Here is a 15,497-nt window from a genome sequence, read left to right as displayed (position 1 = left end):
CGTCATTCGTTGGAAAAGCGCTTGATCGTATAGTTGATCATCGTACCTCCTCATCTTCCTGTAGCCATTGAAAGACGAAGATCATCACTTGGAATTTTCCGTTTTGTCTTCTCTCTGTCTCTCATTGGAAACGTGACTGAAGATACTTGATTTGTAAGAGGAATCGGATCGCCCATTTGACGGGATATAGTTTATACGCTTTCTGTGTCACCCCCATTCTTGATCACTCGGATCATCGGGACTCTTCAGGCCAGTCTGTTGGTGGATGACAAGGAAGTAAGAAGTGAAGGAAATTCCACCTTCCTGGCTAGGTTGAATGGCCCAGTTCTACTGGCTGCTATTGTTCGACAGTTCATCACTGAAACTTTAGGTGATTTTTGTGAGCGTCTTGAGTTTATCATCTGGCGCGATTTAATTTGTCTAAATTCTGATTTTATCGGGGCTTAACAATCTTAAACACACTTGACTCGGTGAATTTTCGTTGGTGAAAGTAAAAGTTTGAGGACTGAGGATTATCAGTGGGATTTCATTATGGAGCGAAGAATTTTGAAAATGTGGTGACTACGTGGCATGAGGAGGCCTCAGACGCCAACCAAGACACTAATTAGTGTGTGAGCCATAGTCTGTAGAAATTTAATGGGAATCTTCCTCTTGGAAATTCCCCTCGTGAAGGTGATTAAACACTGTTCAGTTTCTTCTTCATAATTGATGTCAATTTTTGAGGAGAGGTAGGGGAACTGTTCGACTGATTTAGTTGTAGACCTCGAACGAGAGCACCACGTGAAAAAGTAGCAGAGCTATCGTTGAATTTCGTCATTTGCGGTACTGCTCATCCAAAGAGTTTGAATAACGCAAAGTCAACTTGTCGATCAACGTGAAAAGTTTCAGGAAAAAGTGCCGGCATTCATTGGAGATCGAGGCGGGGAGGAAAAAGGACTAATAATTAAAAGAAGGGAGCTGTGTAGATTCGAAACCAAATTATTGGCACGATCAGTCACGACAAAATGCCTTTCAGTCGAGGCATTGCAATGGTGTTCAAAGAGGCTTTCGTTGTTTTTTCACGTTTCCTATCACTAAAATCCCGGGGTTGCGCATTATTGGAGACACATCGACAGCGCGAAACCACCGGCATCAAGAAATTGTACAACAGCTTCTTCGTCATGTTTTAAGGACTGTTTGAAACAAGGGAGCCACGTAGTCGCTTGACAGTTTCCCCTGTTTTTCATTAGAAAAAAAGAAGAAATAAGTACCACGAGAGGGAAAAAAAAGCAAAAGTATATCCAAAAAGTTATTTGAACACTGAATTATTCATTTTATAAATTTAGTTTTCAAGCAGAGGAACATTAATATAAGCGCACCCACGTGTGTCATGCCCTTGGCCCTCCAGGAGTTAACGAGTTTAGAGAAGTGACTCCCATTAGTTAATGAGGAGGCAGGGATCAAGAGGAGATTATTAATGATTTAGTGATAAAACCTCCAGATAAGATTGATCGAACATCATCACACCTGTCGTATTGAAAAAGTTTATCAAAATTAAACGGACATAATCATCGTAAGTACAATTGTGAATCAAGAAAGAGCAACAAGAGAATATAAAGAGCAACTACTGATTATGGACTTTGGATTCAACTCGATACCCCCCGAGTACTGAGTTAATTCTCATTCTCGATTAAAATTGCACGGTAATAATTCACTGTAACCCCAGAAATTGGAAGTATTGGCGAAAAAAATAGAGAGATAAAAATTGATAGAGAGAAATTAAAAAGAAGAAGAAAAACCGAAAATTGTTGCGAATCGCTTCGAATGGAGTTACAAGTTATGATGGAGGCCAGCACAGAGACGCTGAATGAAACAATGTGGATGGGTCACTCGCCATCTCCACCTTATCAACGACTATCGCCACCCGTTCGAGACGAAGGACGCGACGTCATCACAGCTCAACAAGTATGTTCCCTATTTCATTTAAAAATCACAATGGAATCTCGTTAATCCACTAATCTCGGATTTTTTCCCCCTCATCGCAGGTGTCAACGGGTTATCACGTGTCAGACAGTGGTATACTGTGGCACGATAAGCGTGAATCACCGAAAAATTCACCGGACGCCAATGATCAGCAGCGCACAAATGGTGGATCAAGTGGCAATTCACCGACGTCGGAGCAACAGAGCTTCAATCAGTCATCCAACGGCCTCAAGCGGCGTGCCACCGAGGCAAATCAGTCAATTGGAGAATTGGACCGAAAGCATGCCAGAAGAGATGGTAAATTTTTTTTTTCGTTTCAACCAGGAGAGGAGCGAGGGGGGAGAGAATGAATGAGTAATAATTTTTCAGTAAGAAAATTTTGTCGATTGGCTGCGAAGGCCGCTGCAAAGAGCAGTCTCTCGAATAGCCAACGTCAGCTTTTGAGCTTTAGGACCTGGGACGGGTCAATTGTTAATTTCCGGAAGAACAATCACGTGGCAAGCCATTGTGAAAGAGTGGATGGAATTTTTCCATCTGCCTACATGCAATAAAATCACATGTTTCGAGAAGCTCGTGTTGTTTGATGATTCGGTCACTCAGGAATTCGATTTTTTTAGGATCAATTGGTAGTAATGGCTCGGCCCAGTGGTCCTCCCGCCAAGTTGAGGAGCTCGCTGAACACTTGGTGGCCGATTTTGATGGTTCTCTGTCTGCTCTTGCAGCTAACGACCTTGCCAATGTCGTGGTGTCTTACAACATGAGGTAAGTTTGATTGTAATCGCAGGTGAAATGTCAAATCATTATAAAATCGTTATAACACTCATTAGGATTTCATGGTAATAGCCTCAATGCCTGCACAGTGGGGAATGCATTCACCTTCTTATCTACGTATCATAAGCATTTATCATATTTTTTCTTTTTTAATTGTGAGGGTCCTAATGTCAATAACTATTACAACAAAAATTCGACTCATTTGATAATTTTTAATGAGGAAATTGGCCTTCACATTTTTTGGTCTGTACAGTGTAATATTCTTGGATGAGTATGTGAGATTTTTTTCTAAAGAGAGAGATTTCATGTTTTCTGAGTGATAATTTGGTGTCATTAATCAAATCCAGCTGTTTTAGTTGAATTAATTTTTTTATGAAACAGTTGGAAAATGTAAGTCAGCTGTACGAAATATATAGCAGTTTCCATCTTAGTTTTTCGATAATTTAGTGAATTCAACAAATCGAGGATTTATAATTAGAGAAAATCAAGAATAGTAGAATGAATAGTAGAAGTAGGCTTGGAAATTGTCCGATTTAGTCAAAGTTGGGGTTTTGGTTGCAAAAAACTTAATTATTTAGCTGGGCGGTATATGCACCGCTTACTCTATTAGTCCAATAGCTATAGTAGCGATCCATTGTAAGAAAACATGCAGCATAACCATTTTTGAAGACTCTTTTCCGCCTATTTAACAATTTAATGTTTAGTTCTTTAAATTACAGTAACAATTGCGTTACTACACGCACGAAAATTTTAATAGAAAAACCTATCGAATTCGTAAGAAAATTCTATTGAATTTCTATTAAACTTTCTATTATTTTTTGGCTGATTCTATTGACATGTTCAATGGAAAACATTCAATAGAAAAAGTCAACAGAATTCGATTTTTCTATATAACTTATTATTTTCATATATTTTATATAGAATTTGCTCGACTCAAATTTTCTAAGTTTTTTTCATTCTATTTTTCTTTTCTTCTCATCAAGAAAATCAAACGAAAAAACTTGGAAAATTTGAGCCGAGAAAATTCTATAGAAAATATCTCAATAGAATAAGTTATACAGAAAAATTGAATTCTATTGACTTTTTCTATTGAATATTTTCTATTGAACATTTTAATAGAATTGGCCAAAAACTAATAGAACAGTTCAATAGCAATTCAATAGAAGTTTCTAACGAATTCGATAGGTTTTTCTATTAAATTTTTTCGTCCGTGTATCTTAATTTTTTTTTCTAACAGCAAAAACTGTATTACTGACTTGATTTTTTTACAGTTCTTACTATTTGAAAATTAATGCCATACAGGTACAGTAACTATTGTACGTATATACATCTAGTATGTATAGTATGTGTAATATTCTACATATTGTACACCGAACAAAATTGGGTAGAAAAATTCATGTGTTGAGTACTATAAACGAGTCACAATCCGCAGATTTGGAAACATTATTGTGTTGCAAAACAAAAAATCTCGTGCGGCAACAGAAAATTTACGATGTCTCCCATAATTTTTCGGTACTGAACGATAATTTTTCTGGTGCTACACAACTTTCCCAAGTGTGCAAATTGTGACTCGTTTATGGTACTAACACATGAATTTTTCTAGAAAATTTTCATCAGTGTATAATTGTTGGTTCCACATATGTAGGGGTCGCTTCATCCCTACTCTCACTTTCTTCCTCTTCATTTTCAAGCGAATAAAATGATATACTTTTTGCTTACGATAAATTCCGATGACCACTGTCACGGGGCTGTCATGGTATTTTACCACGCGGTTTTCATACACTGAGAAAAAAATTTCTAATATCTGAAACATATTTTCTTGAGAAAAGTTAATTATTTTCAATGGCTTAAATCTCAGAATGTGTGCACTTCACGGAACTCGAATACGAGATACGCAGAAGTGCGTAACGAAAAAACATGAAAACAATAAAGACCAGCAGATTGACGATTCTTCTGCGCGATTTAAGTAAGTTCATTTGCGACAAAATCATACTTGAGTACAACAATATTTTAAAGCAGGAGGCCTTTCTCGGGTCATGTTAATTGAAATGCCGGAGAGAATTAAGCAATTGAAGAAAATTTACTTGTTTCAAGAAAATATGTTTCAGATATTAGAAATTTTTTTTCTCAGTGTAGCATCTCGCCATGGGTTGTCATGTCTCATGTCGGCCACGGAGCATTGCTAGGATCGTTCAATTATGAAATAATAGTTTCATAGAAAAAATCTGCAGGTGGTATCTTTGGTATAATCGTAATTTTGCCTGGACACGTCTATGGTCTTTACTTTTTAGAAAACCATCGCATTTCCTCAAATTTTGCTGGGAAAGCTCCATATTTCCTTCGATATAGAAAACTCTTCCTTGTATTTTTTTATTATTATTTCCGTCCCGCGAAGCGGGAGGGAAATGTAACTTTGCGCCCGCCGGAACGGAAAATGTTTGACATCGTCCCTTCCTTGTATTTTTCTAAAATTCACTCAATTTCTCGAATTCTCCTGAAGGTTTAAGAGTTTTTCAGATAGCTCTAAAATAGGGAACTTTCATATATATTTTTTAAATTTCTTAATCTCAAGTTCCGGCCTTAAATGATTAATTTTTTGTCTATAAACATTAGAAATATTTCTCGTTAATTAATAACTGATTGTCGAAAGTTGAAGATTTTAAAGCGTTTGAAATCGCTAATGACGTCACAAGCTCAGCCGAACCTAATCTTCACGTGCGCCTTATCCAATGGACGTTGGTAGCTCCTCTCTCCGCACATTCGACCAACGGAGCGCTATTTTTATTTTATGATGCTTATTGTAATCATAGTCAAAAGACATGAGCAATTTTGGATTTTACATTTCTCCAATAAACAAAAAATTTCTTATTTATACCCAAAAGTCATTCGACGCCGTGCTCTCCTGTGATCTCTATCGGTATGACTGGTTCTGTTATTATTCCTATTTATTAGTTTATACCATGATCAATATGGTTGCTACTAATATTTATTTGAGTGTAGAGGCTTCAAAAACCCTGTGCTCAACGGCACCCTATACTAGACTTAATAACTAAAGAGTCAATTTATTTACATATATACATTATTTACAAAGGATAAACCATTTCTTCCCAATATCTTTATAACTTTTCTAACCACCAGTATCTTTTTTTGTTTTCTCTGTGTTTGTTGTACAGTTAGCGATTGATTTGTTACATCTCCATACTTCATTTTCTGTTTCCGTGTTCAAGTTCGGGGCATACTGAATCAATTTCACTTTAGATGACCCATTCACATGATAAATGCCAGTGGTACCTCTTGCATCTTGAATAACGGAGCGCTAACCACATTACTCACCGCAACTTTATGACGTCATGACAGAACTAATAGGTTTCAGAAACGTCTGATTTTCCATAATATATTACAAAATATCTTGGCAATCTTTGTCCATAATTCTTTTTCTTTAGTTACCTATGGGTTGTGTAGACTGGGTGAATAGAGAAATTAAGAGAAAATGATGAATTAGGGATCTCGCCCCATGTAAGTTCCTTATTCTTCAGAATTTTATATATAACACTCGCCTTTATTCAAATTTTTAAGTGGATTCAAGATTGCTCTGAAAAAACCTCGTTAACTTTCTGAAATTGTCTACAAAACCGGAGGATTATCCAGAATTTTCTAGAATTCCGATAGATAGACCTGCGGCATGAAGAATTATCACCAAAATGACCCTACGTGGTGAATAGTCGTATCCACGTCAAAAATACGGTACTATCTGGAACCCATAGCAGATGATACGCGCGCAAAGTATCCGGTTAATTCCAGTAGTAAAAAACCTTAGATTGATATTGATACATGTTGCCATCACATGAGGAAATGATGAGTCTACTTTAATATCCGGTTTGAGTTGGTTCACTGAGCACATAACAATTTATTACCCAATGTACTGGCATCTCGTGGGAGGAGTGAAATCTGCCTGACACTGTACACTTAACACCTCAAAGGGAAGGGATTTCTATCAACATAGACAAGTTGAGCTGACGCGTACCTTCCTCTATCATTGCAAGCACATTGATCATTTATTCATATTTCACACACGTTACTGAGAGATAATGCTATACATCAAGTCAAGGTAAACACCGTTGGCACAACAAATCATTGAGTCACTGATGCGAATTATCTGATTGATTCATTAATTAATTGAAGATGCATGGCGCGCGTACAATGTATGTTAATACAGGGTTGTTTCAGTGAGGCTCTGCTGGGATTACCCTCGCTGACAGTCTTCAAGCAGGAAGCCCCCTCCCCGGAAAATGAAGCCAACAATCCAAAGTGAATCATTAACACATTTCCCAACAGTTTCTGCTTCCCTTCAAATACACACACGTAGTTATCAACTAGTAATCATCTTATCGCAGAGCAACCAGCATCATTTCAATCAATATCATAATGGAATAGTTTTTGAGGGATATCTGGAAGAATGGACAACCGATAATTCAGGAATGTCAGGAACGTTTGAACACGAATGCATGACTGTGATGAAATTAATCTCGACCTAGTGGATCTGTTTGGTTTCTTATCGCTGGCAAACGCTATCAATTCCCCTCATATATCACCCCACCATATTTTCTCACGATCCTTGAATCTAACATATTTTGATCAGGCCTATTTGACTATCAAACGCGTTAACTAGCTTCATCAATTTTATGGTTTATTCATTCATTCATTACTGTACGCTAGGATGATGAGTCCATTGGGCTTGACTAGTTCACCATCCTCGCTATCGATATTTAATCTTCTGCAGTAATCTCATGCCTTTGTCAGTCCATCTCAAGACGTTTGGTAATCGTATTGAAAAATTTCCCTTTTCATTCTGCTTCAGCCTGACTCACGTGACCCAGCAAAATCTCATTGGCTCACATCAGAATGGCAATATGGGCTTGCCCGTCGAGCCAGATAGCAACAATAACAGCAACAACGGCAGCGCTACAACAACAAATACAAGAACTGCAAAGGCTAATAACAGTAACAGCAACGCAAGTAATGCAAGCGGTGCGCAGAATGGTAGCAATGGGGATAGAGGCCAATCAACCACCAGCCTCCACCAGCTCTTGTACTCGGGTAATGAGGAATATCCACCCATTTCCTCATCCGGCAATCACGTATCCTCGTCCCAACAAGGAAACGAATTCAATGAGGACAGCCGGTATTAACTGTTTCAATTTCTCTCTGCTCCCTTCACGTTGGAGGAGGGTTCTAATTAACTTTATCATCTCGTGATGGAAATTTATTAACAATGACCTCTGTTTTATTCAAGATTTCAGTATGTTTTGGCGGCAGCTACCAGTATTGCAACAAAATTAAATGAGGAGACACTGACTTATCTGAATCAGGGACAGTCTTATGAGATTAAATTAAAGAAACTGGGAGACCTTTCGGCTTATCGTGGAAAAATACTCAAGGTAGGATCCACATAAAATCGAAATCATTGGAGAAGATCATGTTCATAAATACTGATTATTTTGAATTGATGATTGAATATGATGAAATTCTTGTCAAGGATCCAATGAATTATTGATCATGTTTTGTATTTTATAGTCGAGCATTCGTATATGCTTTCACGAGAGAAGACTCCAGTACACAGAGAAGGAGCAGATGATGGCTTGGCAGAGGACACGACCTGGTGAACGTCTGCTCGATGTCGATGTCCCACTCAGCTACGGTATGGTCGATGTCTCCCGGATTAGACCAACCAAGAATATCGTTGAATTCATGTGGGATCCAACCAAGGAAGTTGGCGTTTACATCAAAGTAATTATTCACTTTTAGCCTGAAACAATCAGCAAGACAGTGGATGAACGTGTAACATCATACATTTCATTTGTCATCAGGTTAATTGCATCAGTACGGAATTCACGCCTAAGAAGCATGGTGGGGAGAAGGGTGTGCCATTCAGAATTCAGGTGGAGACCAAACTCCCTGGTGGGCCGCGTCTCCACGCAGCCTCCTGTCAGATCAAGGTCTTCAAGCTTAAAGGGGCTGATCGTAAACACAAGCAGGACAGAGATAAGATTCGTCGACGACCGCCACACGAGCAGGACAACTACCAACCGAGTTATGACTGCACAGTTCTCTCAGACGTAAGTGACCAAAAGTACTGTAACATCACGAGAAATTGAATCATGAGGTTCAAGTGTTTTGACATTAACTAAAATTCTAGATCCCGTTGGAGTCGTTGACACCAGCAAGTCCATTGTCACAGAATGAGGGCAGTCCGTACACACCGACAGATGCAATGTAAGTTAGTTAACGTGATAATTAATTTGAGCAAACTGACCATTCGTAAGTGGTTTAGGTCATTATGTCTTTGGTATGACTTCAGATGTTCGGTGTTTACCAATTGAAATGAATGTTTTTACGACTCCTCAGTAAATTTGTTGTTTTTAGTTTCATTCTTATCTTTACCAAGACTCAACAGTACCAGGCCAATTACAAGGTCAAACATAACAATACGATTTTCATCTTATAATAGCTCAAGTTTAATGAATTATAGTATATTTGGTTACAGTGTTTTTATAAGATGATTGAAAAATTCTGGGATTCTTATGAAAATAGAAACAGTGTAGTTCATGAGTACAAAGGGATGCCCAAAATTTTGTGATATGTCAGTGACACGTCATATGACAGATGCCAATCATGAAATTTTTTGTCACATTTCTAAATTGTGACGGCATTAACATTGTCATATTCCATCTAAATAGCAATAGAAATATCACGTTTTCCGAAATTTCGTAATAGCTTCTCAAATTGATGATATTTTTGTGACATAGATTCTGTGTGACTGTCATATTTCATCTGAATAGCAGTAACAATATCAAACTACTCAAAATATGACAAAAATGTCATATGGCGGTCATAAATTTGTCCTATAACGGAAAAAAATGACGATAATTCTCACGTCTCTATTCATGAGTCAAGAAATTCCATCATCGAGGGGCACGAGTTAACGTTGGTGGAATGTTATTAAAGTAATAAGATTTCAACTGTTACACTGGAATGAAGAAAAACTCAAAAAGGGACACATAAAAAGGTCTTTGACAACGAAAATTGATTTGACGGATGAAAAAATTGAATTGAAAAATCTAGCGCATTCACTAGACAATTCTATTGGATTTTTATTGAACTTTCTATTATTTTTTGGCCGATTCTATCGAAATGTTTAATAGAAAATATTTTATAGAATGGGTCAGAAGAATTTGATTTTTCTGTGCAACTTATTCTATTGAGATATTTTCAATAGAATTTCCTCGACTCAAATTTTTCAAAGTTTTTTCGTTTGATTTTCGTGATGATAAGAAAAGAAAAATTGAATGAAAAAACTTGGAAAATTTAAGCCGAATTCCGTAGAAAATTTCTAAAGAGGATAAATTAAATAGAAAAATTGAATTCTGTTCAGAATAGAAATCCAATAGAATTTTGTAATGAATTCGCAAAGTTTTCTATTAAATGTGTTCGTGCGTGGAATAGCGGACAATTGAGTGATATCCAACCGATAGTATTGATTGATAGACAGATATAAGCGTTTTATCGAAGTCCACCAAACTAATTGATAATTGTTGCAAACATTCGCGCACATTACCATCATTTAACGTGCTTTAGAAATTCCACATTAGATGTGAGAATTGGTAGCACGCAAGTGGACAAAATGATAAGCCCACGCAACATGTCCATTTGGAGACCTCCAGCGGTATCTGAGCCAGTATGCAACCGGTTCAGTCCATGAATAAACATTCGTGTATGTGTTTGTGTGGTGGGGATCACGATAAAATAAAAGGAAGAGTGAGAGGGTGAATGCAGGCATGGGCTAAGTGTCTGGTGGGATATAACCGGCCCTCGGCAAGCGTTACTAAACGACACTAGGTGGTGTGAGGTACTTCGCCAATTGTGCTTAGCTCATACGTTGTGTTTCGTCGAAGGCTTGGCCTGCAATATACGTGGTTTAAAGTGTTTGAGATCAACTGCAAGAACCGGTTCAAACTGGCACAAGCCAGTTGTTGTAACCAGCGGAACCAACAGCAGTGTGCAAACGTATCGGATGGGAATAGCCTCGACTACTTCTACCTCACGATACCATTGGATGTATTCTTGAGAATAGCACTACAGTAGTTCGGGTTTTGTACCGTTTACACCGGATTATTTCAGTTTTTCCCCTGCTTTATTTTCCGTGATTCGTATTGCGTTATTTTTCTTTTTCGGCGGTTCAGCAACTGGAGGAGACTGGCTTTGGCCCGTATTTTAGTAATTGTGTTTCGTCAGTGAACTGAGAGACGGGAGAAAGAGAGAGACAGCTTGTGGCTGCGCGTTTCAGACGGAAAGTCAGTTCGCGGTTGTACTCCGGCGGAAAACGTGCTATCGCGACCAGTTTTTTTTCGAAATTTTTTTTCGATTGTTCTCCCATGCTATTCGAAGGCCACCGCTTGATCTGCAATTGAAATAAGTTATTGAAAAACTCGCAGACATGATTTACCGCTAGTTTCACAATCCAAGTGACTTCATTTCACTTCCGCGATTCGAAGTTAATATCGATAAATTGCATGAGTTTCGGTGAATTTTTCTAGTTTAAGACGTATGAACTGTGGATAAAGTATTTGTGTCGTCTTTTGAGAGAACCTTGTTGGGACTGTTGGAATTATCATTCAACGGGAATGATCTGTCTCATAGCAACGGTCGTTAACCTTGTAGAGCAGAAGCAGCAGCGTGTCCTTGAGAATTCAATTGAATTCATGAACGATTCAATGGAAATGCGAGTAATTAATATCGGCAAGAGCAAGCAGAATTTCTTCGCTAGAATGTCCGGCTGCCAGGAAGAGTTACATCCAGATCAGGCTCGTTACCTCAGATGACGAGCAGCCTGATCATCGGTGTGCCGATGTTTCAGTAATTGTTTCTATTATCATCATTGATTGTTGATAAAGATTGGATGGACAATAGTTATTTCATTAGTTTACCGGTGACTATTGGAGGTACATTACGTTGGAGAATTTTCAAGATAACGTGGGGTGCAGTTTAATTTATCAAACTTAATCATGACTAAGATGTCACGAAGTACGCCGGGCTGGTTCTTCGTCGATTATCGCAAACATCCAATGCTACTGGTGTACGAAATAATAATCGGCCGATGTGACTCGGTTGGTATTAAAGTAGTAGCACGTGTTTTGTATACATCGAATTACGCGCAAACACTTGCGGGATTGGGTGAATCTGGTCGCAAGTATCTGGCTAATCTGGTTCTATCCAGAGGGCGTAATACTGTTAAACGCCTTGGAAATCGGAGAGATTATAGTAGAGGAAATATTCTTGGAACAGTCGTTAAAATGGGGGATACCAATAAGTAAGGATTCCTTAATATTTCATGGTGATTTTTGAGTCCTGTATGACTGAGATTATTGGCCTCTTATTATCTGTCATCTCTGTTTTTTTTTCATTGTTTCAGTTCACAACAGAGTTTGAATGATATTGGTGCTGCTTCACCCTCTCTGGCAGTTGTGCCAGTGGCTCCACCAGTTGCTACGCCTGGTGTTGTGCAAATTTCCGGCTTGGAACAGACTGCCCAGGAAGACACTAATGCGTCCTCTATGCCTGTCAATCGTCCGCCTTCATCACCAGCTATTTTACCTGATCAAACAAACTGCAATGACTTGACCACATCTCCACCTTTGGAGCTAGCAGCTGATGCCAGCGCTGTTCAAACTTGCGCTTGGTTACGTGCCAATCGTTTTCAGGCTTTCGAGGCGGTTTTCTCAAATTTCACAGCTGCTGATATTCTCAAATTGTCCAGGAACGATTTAATTCAGATATGTGGGCTTGCTAATGGAATAAGATTATTCAATGCACTCCAGGCAAAGCCACCAACACCCAAGTTGACGCTCTATGTTGCGATTGAGGGAAGTGGTCCTCCAATGTGGCATGTTGTTAATCTTCAGAGTCTTACTAGCAGTGCATTGGCCAGCGAGATAATTGCTACATTCAATTTACCCAATGATCGTCTACATTTAGTTCTACTTCAGATAGCACAGGGGATTCATGCGTTCGTGTCCGATGTGCTTGTTGCTAATTTGAAGGATGAGTGCATGTATCTGGTTGAAATAATAAGAGGTAATTTGTGGGATTATTTATTGATTATTTGATTGATCTGTTTTTTTAGGGTTATTTATAGAATTTCAGGGGATATTGGAGAAAAGGAAAATAACGATCATTTATTTTTCATTTCACGATGTTGCGCACAATGTTTTTGCTTTGGTAGCTTGGTTGTTATTGTGTCATCGGCAGGCGTCTGTTTTAAATTTTTACAGGGCATCCTTATAGATAACTGGTGGAGTGAGTAACAAGACTAGACATTGTAGCATTATTATTATTATTATTATTATTATTATTATTATTGATTTTGATATGTTCAGTGTTTGGGCTTTCTAACTAAATTGCGTGAGAAAAATTCGGAAGAATTTTTACCTCATTGACATTGCCAAAACTAAATTTAGTAAAATATTTATATTTTTTAGAACTTTTTTTCTCATAAATAGATGATTCTTTTTGAAGATTGAAAAGACGTTTATGAAATGAAAAAAATTTAAGTACTCGGCATTTGACTCATATTGAGGAATGTGTTAATAATGGTTGATAAAACCTAATTTGAATAAAGAGATAATGGAAATCGTTTACAAACTGATCATTTTCTGTGAGGTGAAAAACTTTTGGTTTCTTCTTTACCTTTACTGAAGAAAATCTGATATTAGACGTGAATTAGTAGAAATGTGGATTTTTACAAAAAAGGCTGGGCTCAAATCTGATTTTTCAACATTCTTTCTTCAAAAAAACGAAAACGGTCATCAACTTGAAGAAAGGAACTAACGACATCGAATCTAATCGTGTTTGCTGAAAATTATTTGTTGTTTTCAATAATCTTTATATTTGTTGTCACGGTAGAACTAAAATAATTAACGAAGCTTTGTGAAATGAGAATTAGATGAATGTGGTTTTCTTTTTCTTCAACATCCCTTGAAATTTGAATTGAATTTATTGACTATAGAAATGAGGCCATTCATTTATTTGTAGAATTTTGGGGTTAATTTGTGGTCTTTGTTTTATTCTCCATTCAGATCCATCGAGTGAGCGATATAAACTGCTTCTGAAACCGTTTTCCCGCTGAATGAGTGATGACAATGAAGCGAGGGCAACAAATGAGACTGTGAATTAGCAGTTGGCGATACTGCTGTTGGAGGAATTTGTGCCAAGGAATTGTGAGGGTGTCGATGCTTTCATTGGAAATCTCACGCGATCAAAATAAAAATTATTTTTCTATTACAATTGAGATGCCAGCGAAGGAGAGGGGAGAGAGTACGAGTGACTAATTAAGGATGAAGCACGCGACAATTAAGGTTCATTAGAATGCTCTCTTGAGCAAGGTGAGATTGTTTTGGGTTAGTTGACACATCTCATGTGGATTTATTACGGTTTATTAGTTTCTACACGTTGTTTTAAATGTAACTGAGAATTATACCCATTTCATTTTGTTAATTTGTCGTTTAGGGGTTCGTTTAGCGCCGCATTTTATCTCGACGTTGCTCTTTTATATTTTTTGGTTGAACGCACGCGCGAAAAAATTAGACGAAAAATACCTAGCGAATTTGCTAGAAAATTCTATTACATTTCTGTTTTAGAGATTGAGAAGGCGTATGTGAAATTAAAAAATTGAAGTGATCGTTTCCTCACATTGAGGAATGCGTTAATAATGGTTGATCGAACCAAATTTAGATGAGATTTCTATTGAAACTTCTATTAGTTTCTCGCCGATTCTATTGAAAAATTCCACAGCTTTTCGGCTGATGACGCAATTGAGTAAAATTTGATTTTTCTTTTTAACTTATCCTATTGAGATATCTTCTTTTGAAATATCTAGGATCTAATTTTCTATTTTTTTTTTTTTGTTAAAGAAAGGAGTGAAAAAAATGTAAAAATTGATGTCAAAAAATTCTTATGAAAATCTTTCAATAGAAAAAGTTGTACAGAAAGGTCAAATTCTACTGATTTTATCTTTGAAAGAGTTTCTGTTGGATATTTTTCATGAAAAAATCCGCAATAAACTACGAGATGTTTCAACGAAATTAACGAAAAACTAATAGAAGTTTAACAGCAATCCAATAGAATTTCCCGGTGAATCCGCTAGGTTTTGTTACGATTTTTTATTTGTGCGTGGAAAGATGATTGAGATAATTCGATTGTTGTACGATTACGAAGGATATGGAGAGATTTGAGATTTTTATCATAAAAGAATCCGCTTCTTTTTATGATTATGTATGATTAAGATTTTGTTTTTTTTTTTTTTTTCATTATTATTTCGAAGTAGCTTTTGTGATGATGTAGGAGATGTGAATAGATTATTCGCGGATTACTCAGGTATTTTTGAAAGTGCCTTTTGAAGGCTTTTGGCGTGTCAGTTCAAGATATTTGGCTGCTCTAAAGTCTGAAATTGCAAATGAACAATTTGCAAATTCGGTTATATCTATATTTAATGGAGCATTGCATGAGTGCCTCGAGTATGGTAGAAAGCGATGTTTTTCTCTGGCAATTTGAAGTAATGCCGTTTATGGGTACAAAATATATATTTTAAGGATATAATTTCAAGAAGTTAATAAATACGATCATTAAAATGTTGATGGGAAATTATTATTTTTTTTATAAATTTGAATAGCGTTTGAATCTAGATCATTCAATTTCTTCATCTCATTTAT

At 37.2% G+C, this 15,497-nt stretch overlaps 1 protein-coding gene across 2 annotated transcripts; it reads left to right on the top strand.

Annotated features, from left to right (window-relative positions):
• Positions 1-1,185: 1,185 nt before the first annotated feature.
• LOC107048616 (transcription factor CP2) lies at positions 1,186-15,420 on the top strand. Of its 2 annotated transcripts, XM_029126807.1 has the most exons (11): positions 1,186-1,944; positions 2,025-2,259; positions 2,580-2,724; positions 6,961-7,041; positions 7,592-7,915; positions 8,027-8,171; positions 8,308-8,520; positions 8,601-8,849; positions 8,930-9,006; positions 12,203-12,864; positions 13,866-15,420. In XM_029126807.1, the coding sequence occupies exons 1-11, from the start codon at positions 1,804-1,806 to the stop codon at positions 13,913-13,915; spliced, it is 2,322 nt and encodes a 773-aa protein (XP_028982640.1). In that variant the 5' UTR covers positions 1,186-1,803; the 3' UTR covers positions 13,916-15,420. The 2 variants fall into 2 exon arrangements, with proteins under 2 accessions (XP_028982640.1, XP_028982641.1); XM_029126808.1 differs by lacking the exon at positions 6,961-7,041.
• The last annotated feature ends 77 nt before the right edge of the window (positions 15,421-15,497 follow it).

Source organism: Diachasma alloeum, unplaced genomic scaffold (assembly GCF_001412515.2).
Source record: "Diachasma alloeum isolate Michigan unplaced genomic scaffold, Dall2.0 Dall_scaffold_00195, whole genome shotgun sequence".
In the NCBI taxonomy this organism is placed as follows: Eukaryota; Metazoa; Arthropoda; class Insecta; order Hymenoptera; family Braconidae; genus Diachasma; species Diachasma alloeum.
This window is presented reverse-complemented; position numbering and strand designations above follow the sequence as displayed.

Coding starts and splice junctions, on each gene's coding strand:
- LOC107048616 (XM_029126807.1), top strand. CDS start 1,804: ATGGAGTTACAAGTTATGATGGAGGCCAGCACAGAGACGCTGAATGAA. Junction 1,945..2,024: donor ACGTCATCACAGCTCAACAA/GTATGTTCCCTA, acceptor CCCTCATCGCAG/GTGTCAACGGGTTATCACGT. Junction 9,007..12,202: donor TACACACCGACAGATGCAAT/GTAAGTTAGTTA, acceptor TCATTGTTTCAG/TTCACAACAGAGTTTGAATG.